This window comes from Manduca sexta, chromosome 27 (assembly GCF_014839805.1).
Source record: "Manduca sexta isolate Smith_Timp_Sample1 chromosome 27, JHU_Msex_v1.0, whole genome shotgun sequence".
NCBI classification, from domain to species: Eukaryota; Metazoa; Arthropoda; class Insecta; order Lepidoptera; family Sphingidae; genus Manduca; species Manduca sexta.
The window spans coordinates 11,416,757-11,441,300 of NC_051141.1; the positions used below are offsets into that span (position 1 = coordinate 11,416,757).

Below are 24,544 nucleotides of genomic sequence, written 5' to 3' on the forward strand. Positions count from 1 at the left end.
TACGCCTGTTCTCTCCCCGGTCATATCTGTATGCTATCTCACCACATAAGGAGAACAGAGCGCAACTGTATATTGCATACCCATTTAAGCACCATAACATCTCCTGCATACCTGGCTATAACATCTGTGTTGAGATTGGCCGCTGTGACCGAAATTGGGCAAGGACGGATACATTCATTCATAATTCACGTAATGGAGTAATTTATATTCTTCAATATCCATTGCTGCCTTACTAATCTCGAATCCGTGTAACCACAGTAGGAGTCGCGACAGCACATACGTCAGCCGATAAGTACAAAAAATCCCGAGTTTTTTTTATGTTTTGCTTCGAAGATATTTTGAATTTTTACGGTCTTTGTATTTTTTTCCATTTATATAATTTGTATTCAATAGTAAAAACCATATAGTATTCAATAGTATTGTATATTATTGGTTATTGTGGTTAAAGGAAATCGAATTAGATAAAATTAATATTTGTGCTTAAATGGACGGTGTGTTACAATGAATTACGTCGTTTTGAGGTTTAGTATATCGCACATCCGAGCTATGGCGTATTTGTTTGCAGAGTTAAGAATATAATTTTTTTGCGTACATTGTCTGCGCATTGTACCGTACAAACATTTTAGAGGTGTGTTTTCAATGATAGTCTTCACAAGGCTCATCTTAAATGTTACAGAATAGTACGAACAGCAAAGAGTCGCAACACAGGCAAGGGACGTCGTCGCAGATTAAATACGATGCGGGCTAGAGGAAGATATAGCGCGATATCCCCACTACGCGCACAATCTTGTGCATTACAATATTTTAAATATGAATTACTGTCTCATTTCTAAAACAATTTTAAAGCTGTTTTGTACATTCGGTCAGAAACACAATATCAGATAGTTAACCTGAATATTCTGACGGGGTCAGTACGCTACAAATCTATAAATTGTACCATTAACTTGAGAGTCGGCACAGTTTTATTTCAACCTGTGAATAAATTATGTCAATATAAACCGAAAAATTTAATTCATCATCGACGGAATCCTTATCGGAAAACCAATAGCTCTGCGTCCCGCAGCGTTCTACCCGCTTACCGCTATACGAAAAGAAGTACAAGTAAATCAATGTAAAGAAATATTCATTGAAGTATCCATTTGCAATATCATTTAACAGATTCTTTTCAATCTATATTATTAAAAGTATTGGCTCACATATTAATTTCTTACAATAAACAGGTGTTAAAACTTTCTATTTAAAAATATTTACCTTATTAATAAGGATATCCTGATCTCCAAAATCACTAGACGGATTTCCATAGGGTATTATTAACTGTCTAAGAAGTAACTGAGGCTAGCTTTAACTGCAAAAATATTCCGGTGTTCACACAAAACACCTTAAAATTTTGCGTGTAATGCAATTCCTGCGAGACTTTTGTTGCGAAAAACATATCGAATCGAATCTATACTAATATATAAAGCTGAAGAGTTTGTTTAAACGCTTTAATCTAAGAAACTACTAAACCGATTTAAGAGAAGATGCTTATTAGAAATACATTACCCAAAGTGCGCTGGGCTACTCTCTATCCCGGGAAAATATACTTTTAAATAAACACAGGGGCGTCTATCATCAAAGTAAATAAAGCTTAAAAAAATCGCTATTGTAAGGACTTACCAAGAGCATTCAATATTAAAAATATTTACCTCTTATGATTGTATGGTATATGTGGTATATGTACGTAATTGATAAAAATATACGAATTAGTCGAAAATTAAATGAAATATATAACAATATGAACTGCTTACAGCCTTATGTTATTTATAAAGCTACAAGATTGTTTTTAATTGGGTTATTAAAATAATCATAAACATGTCATATGCAAGCATTTAGATGAAACAATTCAATGTTTAACGGTAAACAGGTATACCAAGAATGAAACAATAATTTCGTGGAAAATAATGCGTATAATTTGTATATTTTATCTCAATGACTCAGCGCTGAAACTTCCATAGTTTCATTTGAAAGCGCTACTCACTTCAACTACCATTGGAGACGATATGTTGTTTTCGATGTGTGGAATAAAAATCTGATTCCAAGTCTTTGGGTCTTATTATTATTTTATTCCGTTTCGCGATTAATAAACATTGTATACATAAATGTTTATAACGATGTCTAACAGATACTTTATAAAAGCAGTTCTACGCTATTATAAAATCTATTTAAATTAGAATATAGGTATTCTGAAAATAACGCATTGTTGCCAACAGATATATATGAGTTTGTTAAATAATATAACGTATATTTATATTGCGAACAAGGGTTCGATAAAATATCAGCGGATGCCTTATCACGACACATTAACGATACATATCTATTGATAATTACATAGTAATGTTTAAACATACATGCAAGAGCTCACTGAATAAACCAAACATACATGACATAACATAACATGTTGACAAAACTGACAGCATTTTCAGCGAATTACGAAATAATAGGTCAGGGAAAAAGCGTTTCCGTATATAGTATGTTTAAACTTGTAATAAAATCTCTTTGGCAGTACTATTTGTATCTGGATGCTTTTGATAACATTAAAAGAATTACATTTCAAAAAAGAAATAAATTTGTATAATGTTGTTATCAGCTATTTTCAATTTATTTTTTAACCGACTTCAAAAATTTAAAATAGCTAGTTACGCTAGATAAATACATTTACGAATATACGAAAACAATGTGCTGCTAGCGTAAAAAGTCAGCATGTCAGATCGTCACCGGAGATGAACACACCGCCGCAGCACAGCAAATGGAAGCTATTAAGGGTATATTTAAATTTGTGAACTGTACACTACCCAAATTCATTCTCTGATACATATAGCTGGTCAAATGTGGGTGCATTACACTCCCTGCCCCGAATAAAGAGGAAATAAAAGGATGAAACACCATACATGTACTTGGTACTACACCTTTGACTGTGTATGTTTGTTAGTAGTAAATGCAAACCTACTCCTTTTAATTGATTTGAAAAAAATTAACTCATAGATGGACTATGCAACAAATATAGCTTAACTAGTTATTTTTATTAAGCACGGACTCCAAAATTGGTATCCAATATATACCTGCTATGTGAAATATTTTTTTGGTTTTGAGTGGTTTTTGAAGGCGGTTTAATTTTTTGTTAAAATTATTTTTATCTTTCTGTCAAAATAAGTGAATGTAAAAAAGAAATTTGAAAACTTTTTAAATTTGTATTGTGAAAAAGGAAAAAATGCAGTTCAAACCGTGAAAAAAATAGTGTTGTTTTTGGACCTAATGCAGTAACATGAAGAGTAGCACAAAGTTTGGCTTAAGCGTTATCAATCCGTGAATTTTGATGCCAAAGATGCACCTCGCTCTGGTCGCCCTGAAACGGATAAATAGGATGCCATTTTTTAAAAAGTGGAGTAAGATCGACATAATATCAATTGTTACGATATACATAGCTGAAGAACTAAGAAATAACCACAGAAGAGTTTTGATCCCCTTGAAAAAAACTGGGTACACAAAAAAGCTCTAAATTTGGGTGTCCACGAGCTCACTCATAGAAACCTAATGAATCGTGTAACGTGACGTAACGTGTGTGAGAAATACTCACATAAAAACGTAATACATACGTGTACAGGTCGTTTTAATGTATAATTTGTAACAATTATCGATATCTTTACTAATGCCAATGATAAACCAATACAAAATGCCATAACTGTGCAAAAGACGAAGCATTTTCTAATTTATTTTACAAGGGTGTATTTCTATTTCACGCTAGATAGAGTAACTACTGAATGTGCGAATTTTTTTTTGTGGGTATTCCAATTCCACTGAACCATTTCCAAACTAACAAACCTACCGCAACATCGAATAAGGACTGTTTAATAATTTAACTATGAAATATGTATACAATAGATTTAGGTCTAGTCTTGCGATGTAGGTACTCTCGTCCCGCTGTTCAGCTATATATAAAACTCGGCCGAATACGAGAATAACTTGCCTACCCAGGGTCCAGTATACCAACGCTTATTACTATTTAATATATTGGACATAATATTTAAAATATTGTGAACATTGCTGCACCTATCACGATTCGAAATATAGAGTCTTATAAAGGTCTAATAGACAAAACGCAGCGTAGACTTTGTAATGGGATTTTGTTGATAAATAAAGAGCCAAATGCCTAAGTTTAAAGTTAAAACCTTTCAAGATAAACCGCGTAAAGAAGGATACTAATACCGCTTAATTACCAATTGCAGCCAGAGATTTCCATCGCCTAATCACATGGAATGTGTGTACTTTTCAAATAAATTTGCAACACGAACACATAGCAGAAAGTATTGATAGTGATTCTCTCGAAATAGGCAGCTCTTTTGAAACGACCTGCATCGACGAACTATGCACTTGCAATGAATAGTGAATAAGGGTAATAATAACTCCGCCACTGATCACGTATATTTCCTATTCTGTTATTAAATTAAAGTCAACGATGTAAAAAACAACAAATACTTGAAATCATAAGGATTTACTAATAATGAATGCAAAAGTTTGTGAAAACGTTTAGATGTTTGGATGATTGCTCTAGATAACCACAGTAATCACTGAACGGTTTCGGATGAATTAAACATACAAATAAAACATTTTCCTGAATTAACACAATATAGACGTCGGTATTTTTCGAAAAATTACTTATTAAGTAGACATTTTATACCGAGAACGGTCTTACGAGTGGATAGTCGCGAGCCACACTTAGTTACGTCATTTATATTGATTTTTATAGTGTGTATTCATGTGTTTTGGGTGATTATAGCGTTTATGCCAATTTCAATTGTATTACTGCCTTAATTACCAGGATTTCTGGAAACTACTTTAACTTTTTATTTATTCATAGCCACATTAGGTACGTGGTCGTAATAGTTTATTGTCAGCGCACAAGTATGAACGAATTAACATTTAGGAAACGTCACATAATATTGAAGAGACAGTGAAGACTATTTGGGATCATTATAATGATTTAAACCATATATGATAAAAGACAACTTCCAACCTTCAATATGAGTTGTACAATGAAGTCAGGTCAGATGTAGGTCACAAAAGTAGGCAAAGAAATACTAATTTCCAATCGTCATTCAACTTTTTTCTGCGTATCAACAATCGTTTTATAATTATTAAAATAAACATCGAAAATTGGACTTTATGTTAGATACCGAAAAATGAATATTACGATTGAAGTTAAAGTTTTTAAAGCTTTTTGAAATATTGAATTTCTTCAAGTACTTTTGTGACTGACGGTATATAGGACAGGTTATTGTTATATATCGTTGACAATAGCAGTTCAATGTTGTATATTTGTATATTACCTAGGCGTTGCTCGCGGCTTCATCCGCCAAAATATTTTCACAACCTTTCGCATTCATAATATTATATGTAAATGAAAACAATTTAAATTAAGTTTGTATCCAAAAAGCATATTTAACTTCAAAGAAACACTGTACAATGTTGAATAATGAATTCAAAACCTCGGCAGCGCTGTAAAGAATAAAGCAAAAAAAGGGTTAATAGTAAAGTGAGTTTGAACTATTTGTAACGCTCAACAGTAAAAGAGCACGAAAGAGGGGAACCTTTAAATAACTCCTAATGTTTGTATATAAAATGTGCTGTGTATGTCTATATCAAAGCGCGACACATTCGCTGTTTTCCAAACGTGAAAAATAGCTGGGATTAAAATTTATGCAGAGCTTAAAACTCGGCAGCAATTAAGTACTATAGATTCCCGTTACAAACGTTGTAGTTTATTTTCTGACGTTTAATGAAAACGACTGTCCATCGTGTCGTCTAAGGCACTGTTTTCAGTAACCTCTGAGATCTGAGAGAGTAAATAGAAAAATAAACTAAACTACTACAAGAATAAAGAGTAAACTACGGTACGTTTGGAAATATTTTGCTAGTAGAACATTTATCGCATCGTCGCGTCGTGCAATATCAAACCGATCCAAGTTTTAACCGAAGTTCATTGTGGTAGTTTTTAAATTAATTAAAAATGTTTCCAACTAATTCCATTTTAAAATTCACTTTAACGGAAAATGAAACTTCGCTTTCCTGATTAACTATAACATTTACATTTGCGTCGGAAGAGGGAATTAATATAAAATACAGATATTTTAAAATATGGCAACCATTTTTTATTATTACACGAGATTTATGATGTACTCAATGCTGCGAAAAAATTCTCGTTCATAAATCTACAGCAGTAGAGCTTAACCCAATTAGCGTTATGTTTTTCTATAAACTACTGCGTAAAAAAATATAAAGGCTCTGATAATAATGAACAGAATTCATTATACGGATAGTGTTCTAATAACTTAATAGATTAACATGGAATGTGAAATATAAAAAATGCAATATCCAAGCTCTATTATCCAACTCCTATCAATAATTATTATAAGTATTGCCAAAAATTGCCAATTCATCAATTAATTGCCAATAGACAATTTTCTAAACATACTAAATCATAAAAATTAATTATTTAGAAAAAAACGAATCATATTCTTACAATAAGTTAAAACGATAACCTGCAATAAGTAACGCTGCCGCGATGCTATGTCCGCACGTCTATAATATCTTTAAATGTACCTCTGGATCTTTACAAGTAATCACTGCAAAATGGTGTTTTTACACTTGGCATTATATTCAAATTTTATGTAAACTTCAAATGCAAAAAATCAAGGTTTTAAGAGATGTTCTACGTGCAGCAGTGGTCGCATTTATCTTATTTACATTCTTATCTAAGTTGGAACTTTCATAATGCAGAATGATTTATACATATACGCGTATGGTAATGTGTCAACTCTCTTTATTCTTGTTTCGAGCATGTTTTAGCCGTAATTGTAGGATTTATTATATTTTATAAAGGTCTGATTTTGACGCTGATAAACTGTATGGAAATATATACGGTAATATGTTATTTTACTTTGACTAAATAACATGTTCATTTTCAACATTATGTCAAGTTTTTGAACATGTATGTAAGTAACACTGATACTATATAAATAAATGACAAATCATAATAATGAAACAATTGGCTGCGAACTGGGCCCATGTAAGTTTCCTTGCAAAATTAGGTTAACTGGTTGCTCATCTTCCTTGAGACTATAACTTTGTCTTCCACATTTAGAGCGATCTCGGTGACGACATCCACTATGCAGCAGGTTGCATTCGCACGGGAAATGAACACAATCACCCAATAAACAATTCAACAAGCAAAACGAGCTTTGGCGCTGTTGCTTGAACTTTGTTCAACTGCTTCCCTTTAAACATCGCTTGCAGCCATTATTTGCCAAACAAGATAGGTCATTAAGGAATCTATTTGACTGGGACGCTCTTCAAGTTTCAAGTAAAAAAGGATTTTCTTAGTACGGTATTAATATAAAATCGGTAGGTAATGGTAAAAAATACAGTAAACAATTATAACCTTAAATGCTTTCCAGTATAAACTTGGAGCATCATTCTTAAGATTGATAGGTATGGCAATTACACGTTCATTAATCGTAAGTAACAAACAATTCAATAATTAAACGAAAAGAGTTAATGAAAATTTAAACAGAGTCGCGTGAAAAATCGATCCCAATATATCTAATTATGGCGAGGCGCGAGCCGAACCTAGCTACGCATACGTTATAAGGCTGGCGCATGCTCTGCCGTGCATGCTGAACAGGGCAACGGTAATGTTCGTGCACACGTAAGTAGATATCTGACATGTCATGTGCATATTCTATAGCATTAACAATAGCATTTTAATTACGCGATAGTTTACCTCCACTCCAATTATACTGTAAATGCAATACAATAACATTCGTAATATATCGATTTTGAAATAAACTAGGGTGCAAATGGATCACGACGTGGTAAGTCGTCCATAAACAACCCAAATATCAATAGACTAGCTTTTGCCCGCGGCTTCGCGCGCGTTATAAAGTTTTTCAGGCTAAAGTTTTCCGTTATAAAAGTAGTAGTTTCCCGGGAGCCTATGTTCTTCCCGGGGCCTTAAACTGTCTCCATACCAAATTTCACCTTAATACGTTGGGTAGTTTTTGAGTTTAACACGTTCAGACAGACAGATGCAGCGGGGGACTTTGTTTTATAATATATTTTTTAGAACATTTTAAGTGAAACAATCCCGTCATACATCATTGTTGCATAACTTTAACCGTTTACGCAGCGCACGCAACGGAAGCTCTCAAAACTAATAAATTGTCCCCGTTTTGGCAACATGTTTCGTTACTGCTCCGCTCCTATTGGGTAAAGCGTGATGATATAAGCCTATAGCACTCCACGAACAAAGGGCTATCCAACGCAAAACGAATTTTTCAGTTTGGACTGGTAGTTCCTGAGATTAGCGCGTTCAAACAAACAAACAAACTCTTCAGCTTTATATAATAGTATATATAGAAGTATAGATTTTCAAACACAATGAAATTAGTAATGAGTCACTTTTCCCACACAATTGCATGCTTGTTAGTCGTCCTGAGAACGCATACTATCTCTACCGTCCAGCCGCAACATACATATCTCTGGCTCACTATTACAAGGTTTTATGTAATTTTTTACTTATATAGCAAAAATTACATTATAATTTTCATCTTGGTAAAAGACAATATTTTATTGTTTCATCTTTATTTTATTTTTGGGGAGTATTGGAAATATTCAATAAAACCTTAGAATTATGTGATTTAATTTAAATTGCATATCAAATATATACAAAGAACCTGGAACAATGAGACAACGATATACCTAAAGTTATGTAGCAGAACCATATCGGGTGTAAAACCTAAGAATTGAGCTAACTATAATGAAAGTAACTCGCACAGAACTGTATTTATATATAGGTATGATGCACTTGTGAATATCTTTAACTGGTATTTTTATACACCACTAGCTTTTGCCTGCAGCTCCACCCGCGTGAATAAGTTTTTCTGGGATAAAGTTTTCCGTTATAAGTCATGCCCATTCATAAGTCGTTAAAACCGAAATTTTATAACCAATAAAGATTTTCCGACTACAAGTATTCTTTATAGTAACTTTTATATACAGACCTAAGCAAATATTAAGGGAAAAAAACTAGGTTTTGCCCGCGGCTCCGCCCGCTTGAGGATGTTTTTTCGGAATACACTTTTTCGTTATAAAGTCTCGCAATATATTTTCCCGGGATAGCAACTTGAATCGTTTACGCAGTGCACGCAATGGAAGCTCTCAAAAGTAATAAATTTTCCCCGTCTTTGCAACATTTTTCAGTACTGCTCCGCTGCTATTGGTCATAGTGTGATGATATATAGCTTATAGCCTTTCACGAACAACGGCTATCCAACATAAAAAGAATTTTTCAGTTTGAAGTAGTAGTTCCTGAGTTTAGCGCGTTCAAACAAACAAACTCTTCAGTTTTATATACGTATAGATATAGATTTAAAGAGTAATGCTACAAATGTAAACAAATAAAACAATTTAAAAATAAAAATCACAATGAATTTTGCACTGCCGCGAGTAAATCCGGTAGAGAACATTAGTGTGCAGCAAGAGTAGAAATTGTAGCCTCAGAACAGAGAAGGGTGGCGTACACTTTGTTTGAATTGAGGTTTTGTCAAAGACGAACAGTCCTCCTCGGTTAAATGAGAAATTGGAGCACTTGAGACAACGATATAATGTCGCTAGAGCTACAGACACCTTTGACGAGCGATTGTTACAGAAACTACCGCCTCGCAATAATTGAGCTGAGTAGTGGGAAATGTGAAATATTTTCTCCTTATTTCGGCGCTGTTACCCAGAAATTATTTGAATCTTTTTTGAATGTTCAGGCGTCTGTATGTATTTATAAAGGAGCAGTAATATTTATTTCATTAAAATTTGCTACTCCTGGTTTGAAAACAGGTAGAAACGCTAAAAAACTTGGTAAGTGCGAGATGGACTCGATCATTGAGGGTTCCATACAAACGTGTAGATTTGAAATTTAACGTTCAAAATTGATACACTTAACTTTGCCACTCGAACCTAAGAAACGGTTATTGCACCAACCGCAAATAAGTTTATTATAGTAAATTAAGACTTTTTTTGTTAATAAAGAAAATAATATTTAGGGTTTTCAGTTTTTCCTTTACATGTGCTGTAAAATATTGCTTCTTGCCAAATTTAATGATTTTATGTCAACCCTTTAGTTTTGAATCCCTTGTGAAATCGCATAATATGCTTAAGCATGTGACGGAAAGTGTTATGACTTTCGGTCACGTTGACTTTCTTTCACGGCTGAAAGAAACGGCGTACCCGAGTCTGAGACCCGATAATATGGTATAAATTTCAATTTGACAACTCTACTTGTCCTCAGGTAATAAATCTTGACAGACAGATGGCCAAATGGCAACAAAGTGATCCTATAAACGTTTGTTAAATGTTACATGTATAGATGTTAATACATTTATTTTCTGTTGACTTCGACCGACGTGCGGACTTCTCGATCATGTGTGGGTTTAAAAATACATACAAATAAATAAATTGACTCGACTAGTGCGTCGAGACGAAAAATATTCAGTAGTGCCTGAATATTTTTCGTGCAACCCTTTTTTTTCAGCTATTTTATAAAGTTTTCTCAGGTTTTTTTTAGGTATAAAACCCCGAAAGGTAAGTAGATTGCTTGAAATGAAACATTTATCTTTTCTGCTAGGAAAAAATATTTTATCTAAAAAAAATCAAATGTTTATTTTTTTATAAATGTTTACAAATTCATGGGTACTTACTTATTATTATTACAATCTGATTTCCGAAAGGGCTGATTATTTACCTTGTCTAAATTTACGGTTAGCAAAGAAATGAGTCATTAGGTGTATTAAATGGTCAGTAAAGTAAATTTTTATGATCCACTTAGAATTTATTATCCGGTTATAATATCAATTGATTACCTGTGTGGGGAATACTACAATCATTATTTTTTCCTTTGAAGCCTTCAGTTAGTCTCATTGAAATCGCTCGGAATAACATCTTAAACTAGTAGCTAAAAAACCATACATTTTTATATTTATACACTTTTTTTTTATTTTTAAAATAATGTGTAGAAGCCTATAGTGGAGGGTTACTAAACGAACCGTCCCACAAGGAAAGAGAAATATGGGAAGACCACAAAGACATTGGGTGAAGAAATCATACCCTTGGCAGGAAAAAACTAATGAAAAAAATACAGTGGAATTGAGAATCTCCTCCTTTTCTTGAGAACGGTTAAAAATAGCACGGGATAGAGAATTTTGAGGAAACCTTTTGGTACCCTGTCAAAAATATGAAAATACATTACACAAAAGAAAGAAAGAAAAGCACTTATACCAATCCACCATACTTATAACTTATTGTTGTAGAATGTAACTGTAGTATCACTGGCTGGTAGGCTTTTCTTTATTATTTGTTTTTAGTGAAATATCAGTTTGTAAATAAATGGATTTCAAATGAAACAAACTCTGAATATTATTTATAATATTACACATTTTTGTATGTATGTGAATTTTAGTAATTATAGAATTTGTAGACTCTTGGAGCTGAGCAAGGACAACAATGGTAGTAGAAAGTACATTTGGGACTATCACCGCTCTATATAGGTGCCACATTCGAACTATTTCCGCCCCGAGTTCTGTGTATTTGGTTATTTTTCTGTTAATGTACGCTGTAGGTTGTGTATGCTTGGGGCTATATCAGTTAATAGAGCTGATTTATTTATAACTACTAATGCGAACATTGGTTGGGTAATACGACTAATAATTAAGTCAAAATAGACGGGAATTTTCTAACAATATGGCAAGTATTAAGATTTTTTTTCTTTTTGAAGGAAGATGAATGAATCTTATGCGTTGTAAACAATTGAAGAATACTATGTAGAGAGTGTGGTTTGAGGCCTCTACACTTTGCACAGTTTTTTTAGATCTATGGGCTGTAAATACTATATATGTATACCTTTGCAGTGTATGTAGATGCAAGATAGTGAGTGTAAGGTACAGACAGCAATGTCTATTAGCTATTTATGATACTATTAGTTTTGTCGTAGAAAAAGATAGAAAGTATATTTTATCGGTAATAATTATTCTGTCCCAATATGAGTAGATCATCGATATATATGTACAAAGTACTAGATTTGACATTCCGAACATTTACTTCGTTTAAACTAAATTGAACAGCAATCCATTCAAACTGACTTTAGCATGGTCAATATTGACAGTTTGTGGTTGTGTACGGAGTGGCGCGCATGATATAAGAACTCGAGTCTAAGTTTAAACCTGGATTTGAATAAAAAATATTAGTCAAATAAGTAAAATTATTTGTTGTTCAAGTGAATAAATAGATTATAACAATAACGTTTTGGTTGCCATTTTAATTCAGAGTTTGAACAAATAGTTGATGTAGACGTGCGTGTCTAAAGGATATACGTCAATGGAGAAGATTCTTATATTGATGAAGGTCTATATGTATAGTACGCAGTTTTGTGAATGGTGAATGAGTGTTTGAATATTAGTGAATAATGGCAATAACTTGATTATTCCAGTGCTTATGTTGAGTCTAAGAAATCACTAGTTGTATGTTATTACACTATGACTGCCTGAACCAGACTATAGATAGAGAAGAGAAATAAAATTGCAGTAGAGTCATAATTAAAAGATGCCTAACGACTCGATCCATTGCAAACTAGCAGACTTGGTACTAGCGAATATTGTAACATTAGGTTATACGAAGAATGTTGATGACGTAGAATTTATATTAAAACGCTATGTGATCGAATTTTATGTTACCAGATTTGCAAAAATTCGTTACATTCGTCATTTTCAACATCGGAATAATAATATTAATCCAGTAGCCGGTGGGGTAATTTATGTGTCGTTATTAAATGATTAAAAAAGCAAATAATAATAATTTCCCATTCGCTTCACAACACGCGCGTTAATTACGCTATACGTATTAAATTGCAATGGCAGACCCAAATATAGCCGATAATTAATCCTATATCATTAGTTCAGTATATATACTACCCTAGTTCAGTAATAAAGTAACATTTTTGTAGAAAAAATGATTATCTTTCTTTAAGGTTTAAATGATAGAGCCCTTAAGCGGATTATTAATATATGATGTAAGTATAACTATCAAGTGTACACTTAACGTAAGAGCTCCGTTTGTACTTTTTGGATAATAAAACTCAAAACGTTTTAAATCCTTCATTTTTGGTATTCAGAATTCTGTAAACATACGAAAAAATATATTGCACATTAAACCATCCACCACAAACACGAAATAAGTTAACATTTTCACCGTAAACGTGAATGCAGGGATTTTAAAAATTACGCTCTGCCCTCCGGCAAATGCTTTTGCAAGCAAAACAAATATTACCACGCACTGAATACTCGTGAATCCAATCAGATGTGAGTTAATTTATATGAGTGGTTGGTGGAGAGTTTACGTAAATTTTTTGGTAAAGTTTTTATGATATTGCCATTTGCGCTTATTACGCGTCCTCGATATATTATATTGCTTTAAAATGAATATTTCCCAGAACAAGTAATAAAACGAAATTTCATTTTATGGGAAATATTGAATGGGAAACATTAATTCACAATATTATTATGTACAGTCAGCCACGGAAGTAACGGAACAAATTTTAAATTTCAAATGGCTTTTGAACTTTTGTGTTTGTATCAACAATCGTTTTTTACTGCACTAAAATAAATTTGTCAAGATTTACTCTATTTATCATAAAGAAAAAATATCGATGGAAGCTAATGTGTAGACACCTTTTGAAGTTATTAATTATGTATACCAAGGCTTTTTCAGTGACCACCAAATAGTATAAGAAACACTAAAAACATCAAATTATATAAACTATTTGGATATTAAAATATGGAACTTAAGGCAAACTATTTGGAAATTAAATGTATATTTATATTAATATAACGACTTGTCATAAACAAAAAATACTCTAAATCACTACACATCAAATAATTGATACCTTGTATGCTATAAACAAGGAATACAAGCGACTTTTGGTCTTACATCCAGGGCCGAGATAAATATTTGCTGATCACAGCGACAGTCTCGGTGCTGGGATCGACCCCGCATTCAACAGCAGTCTCGGCCACATAACCAAGTATTGAAACTTAGAGTGCTTGAATGTTACTTCTTAGTAACAGCCGGAGCGGTGATGGGTACCCACCTATTTAAACAGGCTAAAACTTATGATTTGCTGTTTGCTGTCATACATTAATTTACTAGCTTTTGCTCGCGGTTTCGCCCGTGTGATTGTTTTCCGAGATAAAAGTCCTGCTATATTGTGTTCCCGAGGTAAACGGTGCCCTATCCTTCCCATGGTCTGAAACTTCTCCTTACTGAATTTCGTTGCCATCCCTTTCGTAGTTTTGAGTTTATCGCGTTTAGACAGATAGACGCGGCAGAGAGACTTGTTTTATTGTTATAAATTCTCTAGATTAGCGCGTTCAAACAAAAAAATCTTTAGCTTTATATAATAGTGTGTATTAGGATGATTAATTAAATCAGATTACTTGTAAGGTTTACCAATTAACATTAGTCATATAAATTATGGAAAAATATGAGCAGCCGACGGTATAGATAATACCGGAGCCTGCAAATAATTCACTGCAGTCTGCAGTTCAAAACAAAGATAGCAATCAATAAAACCCAATACATCGGTAGCTGGAGCAATACGTTAGCCTAGAGTAGTACCAGAAATAAAACCCGGCTTTCGATGAAGCTAAACCATTATTGCAGCATGATAACATCACGGAGTGACGGCTTAACGTGCTTGCCTAGGCGGGGAAGGATTGGAGATTTTCATCCATCCGCAGCCTGTCCGCGCCAACCGTTGTTTAACCGCAATATTGCGATCGATATGCCGTCAAAACCTGAGTCTATTGTTGTTTACCCTTAAAACATCGCAGCAGCTACCTGTCTCATAGCATTATTGTATAAACGGCTGCCTAGACGAATAATGTGTTTTTTTTTTAAATACAAAAACGTCTGCCAAAGCTTTTAGTCTAGTTGCTTTCAACTAAATAATACCAAATTACGATACTTTAATTTTTATGTCTAATAATGCAACAAAGAAAAATAAACATAAATTAAAATCTGTATTGTTTTACAAACTGACAATTGATTCGAGTGTAAAAAGTTATCGATTACTTTGATCAGTATACGGACCGGCGGCTATGGATTAACGTCAAATCAAAAGCCCGCGCGCATCACAGACTACCCCCCTCCCCTCCCACTAACCCAGCCCGCTACAAATTGCAGTGGGTCGCTGCTCGATTCCCAGCCTGTGCATCCACACCATATTAATATAATAATTTTTCTATCGCCAGATGAACTTAATCATGGGATAACCATATTACTATGTATTTAAATACGTCACTATCAAGTATTACAAAAGTTTCATAATTCATAGAGAATTTTTAGAAGGAAACAATAAGTAGGTCATGACTTATGGGGCGCAATAATGTTCCAAAAGTTCCGTATACGCAATTGGAGATAACGAATACATATTAGAGGATTACTAAAATGTCTCTCCGTGTAAGAGATGTTTTATCGGAAACACGAAACGAACGAGTTATTATGTTATAACAAATAGTTAGATGTTAGATATAGGTATGTGCTAAAGTAGTTCGGGGAAATTAAATTAGGTTATAGGCATAAGTTTGGTAACTGCTCGCAAAAAAGTATTAATTATTGTACATTCGGCGGATAACATAAACAGTGGTTGCCTTTAGTATAAGAAAGAATTATTCATGTTATTCAACTGTATTATTATTTAACCTTATGCTATAAAAAATCATTTTATAAGATCGTATGTATAAGATAGTTGATAAAAATACATGTATTACGCTAATTTTATTACAATGCAGTACATGCCCTAATAACAGCATAAAAATGTTATATTGATTACAGTCAGATAAATCGAGTCCGCGCCGTGGGAGAGGTCGCTGAGACGTAAACTAAAATAAACGTAATATAACCGAAATGCAACATGAATTACATTAATTAATCGTTTCAGATGTATAATGTTACTCTAAATAAATTCGTTATTGTACTTACCTTTATGCGTGTTCCCGTGCAATATTCTCTGTATTTCGCCAGCTTCCGAACCACTTTCAGACTCGGAGTAAACAGATTGTCCAGTAGGTAAATGAACAATTGTTCCATTATTCGCCACTCGTAAAGTTTGTTTCGCACCAACACTTGTAGTCCTCACCGGCGGCCGCGGCGGGCCGCGCGTTTCACTAACTTTAACGTATTGCGGATACTCGTTTGTATTAACTAGCTTCCTAGACCTATTTGCCTCATTCACTACACTTCCACAAGCATTTGACGTACGATGTTCTTCAAAACTGACCCGTTTGTCATTTCGATCCAATGGGAATGTGTCCCGGTTGTACATTTTTCTTTCTTGTAGCAAGATCGGCGATGTTGTTCTGATGTTCAGTTTATCCAGTTGTCTATAAACTATTTCGGAATCAACTGGCGGCCGGTTCTTTATAAATGTGTCAGTGCGCCTTTCTGGAACGCCACGTGCAAACGGTACCGGAGAGTAAACAGGTTGATTCATATAGCTTCTTAAATCCTTGCCACGCGGTAAACTGCAACTTCTTGGCTCTATCACAACGGAATTAGGCGTACTACAATTGGAAATTGTATAACACACTTTTGTTTGATAGGATTTCTCAAAGAGGATTGTCTCAGAAAATATTCATCTTCTTTCTGTTTCATCTCTTTTAATTTCTGCCAGTAAAATGCTTCTACCTTTTGTCTGGTCTTCTCTTTATCCATTTCTTCGTATTTCTGAGTTTCTTTAGGTAAAGTCGAAATCGGTGTAGATCTGTAACTATGTATGGGCCTTGGTGATGGAGTCGATTTGATACGATTAGTAGTTCTATTAAGAGAGTTTCTCTTTTCTTCAGCTTCAATCATGTTTTTTCTTACATGTTCGTACGGTGAAACTGTTTTCGGCATATTTGGAATCTTATGATTTACCGGCATGGGTGATGTTGGTGCCGAGTAATTGTATGGCTTCGCAACATTCACTTGATTAATAGTATTTTTGCCACCTGGTTTAACTTGATCTTTATTGTTGTCAAGGGACAGACTGCGAGCTCTAGTTGGCTGTATAGTTCGTACATCGGCTTCTTTCTTCGGTGATATGAGAAATTTAGTGCTGACTCTTTTAATTTCCGCGCCGACAGAAGCTGGATTTCCTTGTGCTTGAGACGCTCTATAAATTTCGATTTCATCTTGTGGTGATATCTTGTCCGTTAATTTTTCTAAAGAATGATAATATACATCCGGATATTTCGAGCTATTATAAATATGATTTATCGATGGGTGAACCATTTCATTATGCGGCTTTGGTGGCACCTGCGGTCGAGCTGCGTAATTGATGTAATCTTTTTCTATGTTTTGGGCCTCGAAAGTGTTTGCGATCGTATTTCTCATTTTCACACTCTCAGAAACCAGTGTGCTACTCGAGGAATGATTACTTGGTATGTTGATATTCAATGTATCATTATCGGTGTGCACGTTCGAAGTAGCTAAATTCTCATATATTCGTTCGCTATCGCCTTGACCATATTTATCGGATCTTATCGCGCGGGGATTTTGATATTGATTATTTATATAAATTTCTCGACAACCAAACAATGAATTGCTTTTATAACTTTAATATTAAAATTCTATAAGGTTACTTTTAAAGTAAACTATACACAGCTAGTTTACTTGAGGTTTATTGAATGTCACATCGGAGTCTGGTTACTGTGGATACCAAGGTCAAGGTATAATGTTCTTACGTAACGGTACGCATACCTATAGCTATCTACCTTCAAGTAATGTTTCTTCAATATATTAACCATTACTGAGATCGGGTAAGAAGTCTTCTGAACTCTGCGAAGGTTACGGTTGCATGTACTTGCCCACCTCGCGACCTTCGATATTAGGGGTTTTAGTCGGTAGGACGTTTTATACAGGTGAGTCCGACAGAAATCCGTAAACGGATTTACCCGTGTTTAAAAAAAAGGAGTATTCTGAACTAAATAACATGATACTTGTTATGTAATTGTTGAAGACGGGGATTTAATTAAAATATGGTATTAAATAAATACTCTTGAAATAACTATAACAATATTGTTCGAATTAAAAAAATATATCACTAAGTCCTTTTTTATGAATACTATTATACAAAGTTGAAGAATTTGTTTGTTTGTTTGAACGCGCTAATCTCAGAAACACATATGTGAATTATTTGAAATATACATGTATTTTAAATACAAATACAAAATGCAAAATACCTATTTTTATTGTACATTTGAAATACTTTTTTCAAAATTTATTTACTATTTTATTGGACAGTTTATATAAATATTTTGTATTTGTAAGATACAAAATAGTTTTGTTACATTTTTCTTATTTTTCATTCTTAAATTTCAAAATTTGTTTATTTATGACCGCACCGATCGTGATCCTTAATATTGTCACCGTTGTCACCAAGAACAATATTATGCCAACATTGCGCGTCAAAAAAAATTTAGGTCAATGACGATGACTACATTAGATCTGGAAACATTAAAATATTTAAAATATGAAGACAATGCTTTACAATCCTTGAAGGGATGTCCAAATGTAAAAAATACTCTTCTTTATATATAATACCTGCTTACCAAGTTCTTTACATGTTGAGCGACTATTTTCATTCGGTGGAATGATTATGAAGCCCCATAGACTTAACATGAAAGATAAACTCTTCGAACAAACACTAGTATCAAAATCAGTCAAATAAGGACAAGGTATTTTATATGGAAAATCTATTTCGAAATGACGTATTTTGCATTTTATATTTAAATACTTTTATTCAAAACTATTTTGTATTTCTATTTTAAATACTAAAGTAACAACGCATTTGCGTTTTGTATTTAAATACTTTTACTAAACTATGTTTTATATCTCTGCTCAACTGGAACTACTACTTCGGACTAAAAAATTCCTTTAGTGTTATGAAACCTATTTATCTGGGAAGAATATAGGCTACATATCATAATGCCATAGACTAATAGGAGCGGAGCAGAAATGAGAAATGTTGCAATACTTAATCTATATTTGTTTGAACACGCTAATCTCACAAACTACTGGTTGGAATTGAAATGTAAAATAATTGGAATGAGATGAGAAGCGTATGTGATTTTTTATTTAATATAAAATCAAAGCTTAGAAGTTTTGAAAACTATGATTACGACAATAATACACGAGTTAATCTTTTTTTTATTTATTGCTTTGAATGACCAGACGAGCCCACCGTTTATCTGATGGTAAGCGATACGAACGCCCATAAGCAGTAGTAACACCATCCAACACCTTGAATTACAAAGTATTGTTTGGTATTACATTGCGCTCGCCATCCTGAGATATAAGATGTTAACAATATTATCAGCTATTCTTACAATAAGAGAGGTTAGAAATAATAATAATAATAGCAGGCAGATGTTCTTTTGTTCCCTAATGGTCCCATGGGTATTTGGGTATTAATGAGAGTACAAAAAAGTATTATGAACCATATAAACACACGTTCTGATGACGTTGCAATGGACATTGCTTAACATTGAATTTCTTAACATTTTCGCTTTTTTATTTATAGTTCTACGACAAAAGTTACTAGACCAAAGTTGTAGAGAATTTAATTTGCAACAAAAATGTGCATACAATTTTTTTGTCAGATAAATAGTTTAAGAGATACATCGTAAAACCATTTCAACCCCTATTTTCAAGACGGCGGCCGTGGGACAAGGGTGGCGACCCCACAAACTTGGTTTTAGATTTACACTGACCCCCCCTACACTTCAAAAAAATAAAATTGCGTCCTCTAAAAAACGCAACCCAAATGTAACTTTTCAATGGACTAATAATTCTAATTTAATAGACTTTATGAAACATCAATAATGACAATTCTCCTAACTGAACTTAGTTATATCTAGTACTGTATTATAAAAAGTTTCCGATTTATCAATCAATGTTTCACGGCTGGACCTAATACCCAGACGATAGCCACTGTGGAGTTATGTTTGTTATGCCGATGTAGGATGTGTAATTTTGAAATATTGTGTTAGGGACTGAGCACAATGGTCGCCCGATATTTCCATCTCCCCGGAAGTTAATGGTAAGAAACTGGTAGCCCCAACCAAAACCCAGTCGCTCCTGTTAGGCAGCAAGTGTAACCACACGTCTCGCGAAAAAAAAAACCTAACTACGTACTGGGTACTACTGGTGCTATACTTAAAATAATTCGCAAATCTGCATAGTGTCGATACCTCACAGATGTAATAAAGTAACTACATTTTTACACATCTTTAGTATTACTTTTACTATGAGTATCTGGTTCAGTCGATAATGATAACGGCAAAGATAAATACTGATAATGAAGTAGCAATTTTAAAGGTGACACGCCTTAAACCATGTTGTAATGTGTGGACTGATATAGAGTTATAGTCATAACATACCCACTTACTCATGAGCAAGCATGTAGGCACACATGTACCCGCTACTCTGCTTAGTACCTACCTACCGAGACCGGACGAAGTCGGACGAGTGGCTAGTATTATATTATGTAAATTTATAAATAAGGCCAAATTATTGCCAGACAAAGCAAAACTGAAATACTCCTACGAAGTCTCACATCCAGAAAATTGTAAATCCCAGAAAATTACTATAAACCTATACATGATACTGTCCTAAACATTGGCTACAATTTACCCCAGGTGATAAAAGAAGAAACTGTCACTTCATAGTGCCAAACACGCCACTTCTGTACAAAGGTAAACAAAAACGTGATGTCGTTCCATAAAGTCGAACTAAATACATCACATGACATAAATTTTGCAAACGAAACAACGATCTACAGTGCAATATCTCCACGATATTATTTCTGAGAGATAAAAATGCATTGCATACATGCCGCGATGCAACAAACGTATATGTGGTGTATGTCGACTCGAGTACTGTAAAACATTTTCGCGTCCGGTGCCTATGTATTCGTCAGTAAATAAATTGGCTCGTGAACTATGCACTCATGAATGTTGCTGCGGACAATACATATACTGCAATCAATTCTTGTACATAAAGTATCTGAAATAACGATGCGACGGTAAGCTTCAGTTTATTACAGATTTCTCATTAATATTTGATTTTTCTACTTCATATAAAGATTATGCATCAAATAAATAATAACCTGACTAAACGTAAAAGTAGCAGGTAATTGACAACTTTACCATTACAACTGGCATCTTTAATTCCTTGATGTATTTTATCCTACAAATAGCTTTTGCCTTATAATTGAAAAAAAGGATAAGTGTAAGTTTTTACAGTAAATAAAATAAAATAATAATATAGGCTGTTTTCTCAGGATGTAGATCGGGACAAGTATAGACTCGCTAAGTCTGGGTGAGCTCAAAATATTGATAGTTCCATGTTTCTTTTTCTGTTTCTAAGAAATGTATGTGTGTAAATTTTCTATTTAATATTTCAGTACTAATAGTGAACGTATCCGCACTGGCGGAACCATAAAAAAAGCTTCCGATTTTAACGAAGCCGACCCCACGAGATAAGAATCTTGTGAGCGCTAGAATGGAGAAAGACATTATAGGGTGGTTTGATAAACTTTTTGTGGCACGTTCGTTGCGGCCAACGTCATATTTAATAAGCATAATATACTCAAAGAAAAATTGCATTCTCTAATTGAGATAAAAGCGCGATCTGAAAACGATAACCGAGACGCCAATTTTAATTAAGAAGAAATCTAGCTTCAGCATCGTATCAAAAAGGTAAGGATAGAGCATAAAAATATATTAGAATTTAATAGGTACGTACCTAATATCTTGCTTACATACTATTATTATTGTTTTGTCACGTACTTACTTCTTCAAGTATAGTACTTAGGTATAATTATGGGATTAGTATTTTGGTATTTTTATTAGCATCGACCCAAAATTGGTAAAGTTCTTATATAGGTAATGTTAAATCATTTTTGATTTTAGTGGTTTTTGAAAGAGATAATATAATGATTGTTAAAAAGTTTTAGTTTTTTGCTGTTTTGTGTTAGTAAAAATTTATATACATCATAGTTGACATCATTTTAAGATTTTTCTGATGTATCTCCGAAGTCAATGGTCAATCAATGTAATGTTGACCACAAAGGAAGTACCAGCTTTCAAATAAAAAAGAATCATCGAAATCGGTTCACCCAGTCAAAAGTTCTGAGATAAAATATACGTTGAGGACATCATAGTTGGCAACATCATTTTAAGAGTTTTCCGATGTATCGCCGATGTTAAGGGTCCAACAACAATGAAATTTATATGAAACCACACGGAAAACACCAGCTTTCAAATAGAAAAAGAATCATCGAAATCGGTTCACCCAATCAAGAGTTCTGAGGTATCAAACAAACAAAAAAAACATACAGTCGAATTGAAATCTCCTCCTTTTTGGAAATCGGTAAAAAAAACTGACAGTGGCACAGCGAGTTCTCTCCGATTAGGAGAGAACTAAGCGTGCATGCGTATTTCTCTACATGATGGAATCAAAAATTATCAGATCCGTAAAAGAACGAAAGCTCACCCGACATAGCCCATCGAATTAGTAAGCTGAAGTGGCAGTGGGCACTGGGCAGGGGACAAGTTTTGAAGCAAAAAAAACTAATCATTTGTTTATCATAAATTGATTTTTCATATTTTGCGGTTTTACATACACATTTAAGAATTTTTGTTTATAATCCGGTCTCTAGTACCTGCTTAGGTATAAGGTATGACGTGATATTTTTTCCATTTTGTAATGATATTCACATAAGTTTCAATTACTATTAATTAGGTAGGCACCAATTTATAGAATAAAGATTTGTTTAATTAAAGAGTATTACGTACCGCTCTATTAAAATGACTATGTAGGTAAGTAATTCTAACGAACTTTTCGCTATGGCGTCGAAATTATTCCAACTTAAGTACATTTTTTTTATTAAAGTTTCGTATCATTGTAAGAAAAAAAAAGTCAGATAGTAGATAAATATCATACTTAATTATTATGGGAATCGGAAATACGTCTAATGACAAACAGACACGCCCGCGCAGAACACAACATGGTAAACTAACATTGTTCTAATAAAGTACATAAGTACCTATTTATCTAATGAGTGCAAACGAAGATAACTACTTATTCTTCAGATTATTCTGCCGTAGCATGTTAACATTAGATAATTATATTTACTTTAATAGCTTTTAGTAGTTTGTTGGTTTTGATTTGTTACTTTATTGGGATCATAATATACTTACTGTAAGTAAACATATATTAATACTTTTCACGCATAGCTATTAAGTATCTTTATCGATAGTTCGTTACAAAATTCATTAAAATGACTTACATGATTTACTGCACTCAAACAAACGATTGTTACAATAGTACAGAACCATGAGTCACAACCATAAATAACATCTTGAATTTACCGCATTCATGTCATCCGGTGACAGCTTATTAACAACTTAAAAACAACTTATTAGTATTTCAATCTTTGTAATTAATATAGCATGAAACACTCACTGAAGTCTGCTTTTAATAAATTTCGATGTTACTAACCCAAACACGAGTAATACACAAGTTGAACTACTAAACAACATTACTAACTTATTACAACTTTCAAAACTCCATTAATTTACTTGGTTGTCATCCTTTAGATTGTCAAGCACACTTAAAACTCGTACAGATATATCATGTAAAACTTATTATGGTAAGGAAATTGACCTATAAATTATGTGAAATACAGATATTTTATAAAATAACCTTTTACGTACTTAATCTGCATGATAGGAACTTCTAACATACATCTTTTTTTTGTTATATCGAAGGCCATAATGTCTATAATATTTATAGAGAGCCTAAGAAGAAACACAATAGAGTCGATTTTACTCTGTTTTCAAAGTTTATAAGTACATTAATACATTCCGTTTCACGTAACACCTATCCATGTGTATTTTTATCTTCCGTTATGTTTTGTGTTTTATTTACTACAAATATTATGTAGATCTTTTTCTTATTTTGTCATAAAAATAAGTACTGTAAAAATATTAATATTTTATTATGTAAATCTTATACAGTTTTTGTTTATAGTACCATCTAGTGTTGTAAAGTATATACTATCTCAAATTAGGCAGTATTTAACATGGGGACTACAATCCAAAAAGTAAGCACAGAATCATAGATGTCACTATATTGTAATGCTACTCGATTTGCGGTCGCCAGGGCTTTTTGTTACTACTTACTACTGACAGAATCCAGGGGGCGCTATGTAATGTTCTGTGTTACTACAATAAAATAGAACCCTGTATTTTTGTGGATTTTACAAATCAAGAGATAAAAAATTAAAACAGATAGCTAATATTTAAATAGTTTACAAATAGAAAATCGTAGTTATATGTGTAGCGTATATGAAGATCTATTA

The 24,544-nt window shown here is 33.3% G+C and overlaps 1 protein-coding gene across 1 annotated transcript in view; it reads right to left on the bottom strand.

Moving 5' to 3' along the window:
* The window catches only part of LOC115447261 (coiled-coil domain-containing protein AGAP005037), a 247,084-nt gene that overhangs the window by 199,675 nt on the left and 22,865 nt on the right, over positions 1-24,544 (bottom strand). The window contains 2 exon segments of the mRNA XM_037443911.1: positions 16,117-16,728; positions 16,731-17,687. Coding sequence (XP_037299808.1) covers positions 16,117-16,728; positions 16,731-17,687 — 1,569 coding nt within the window.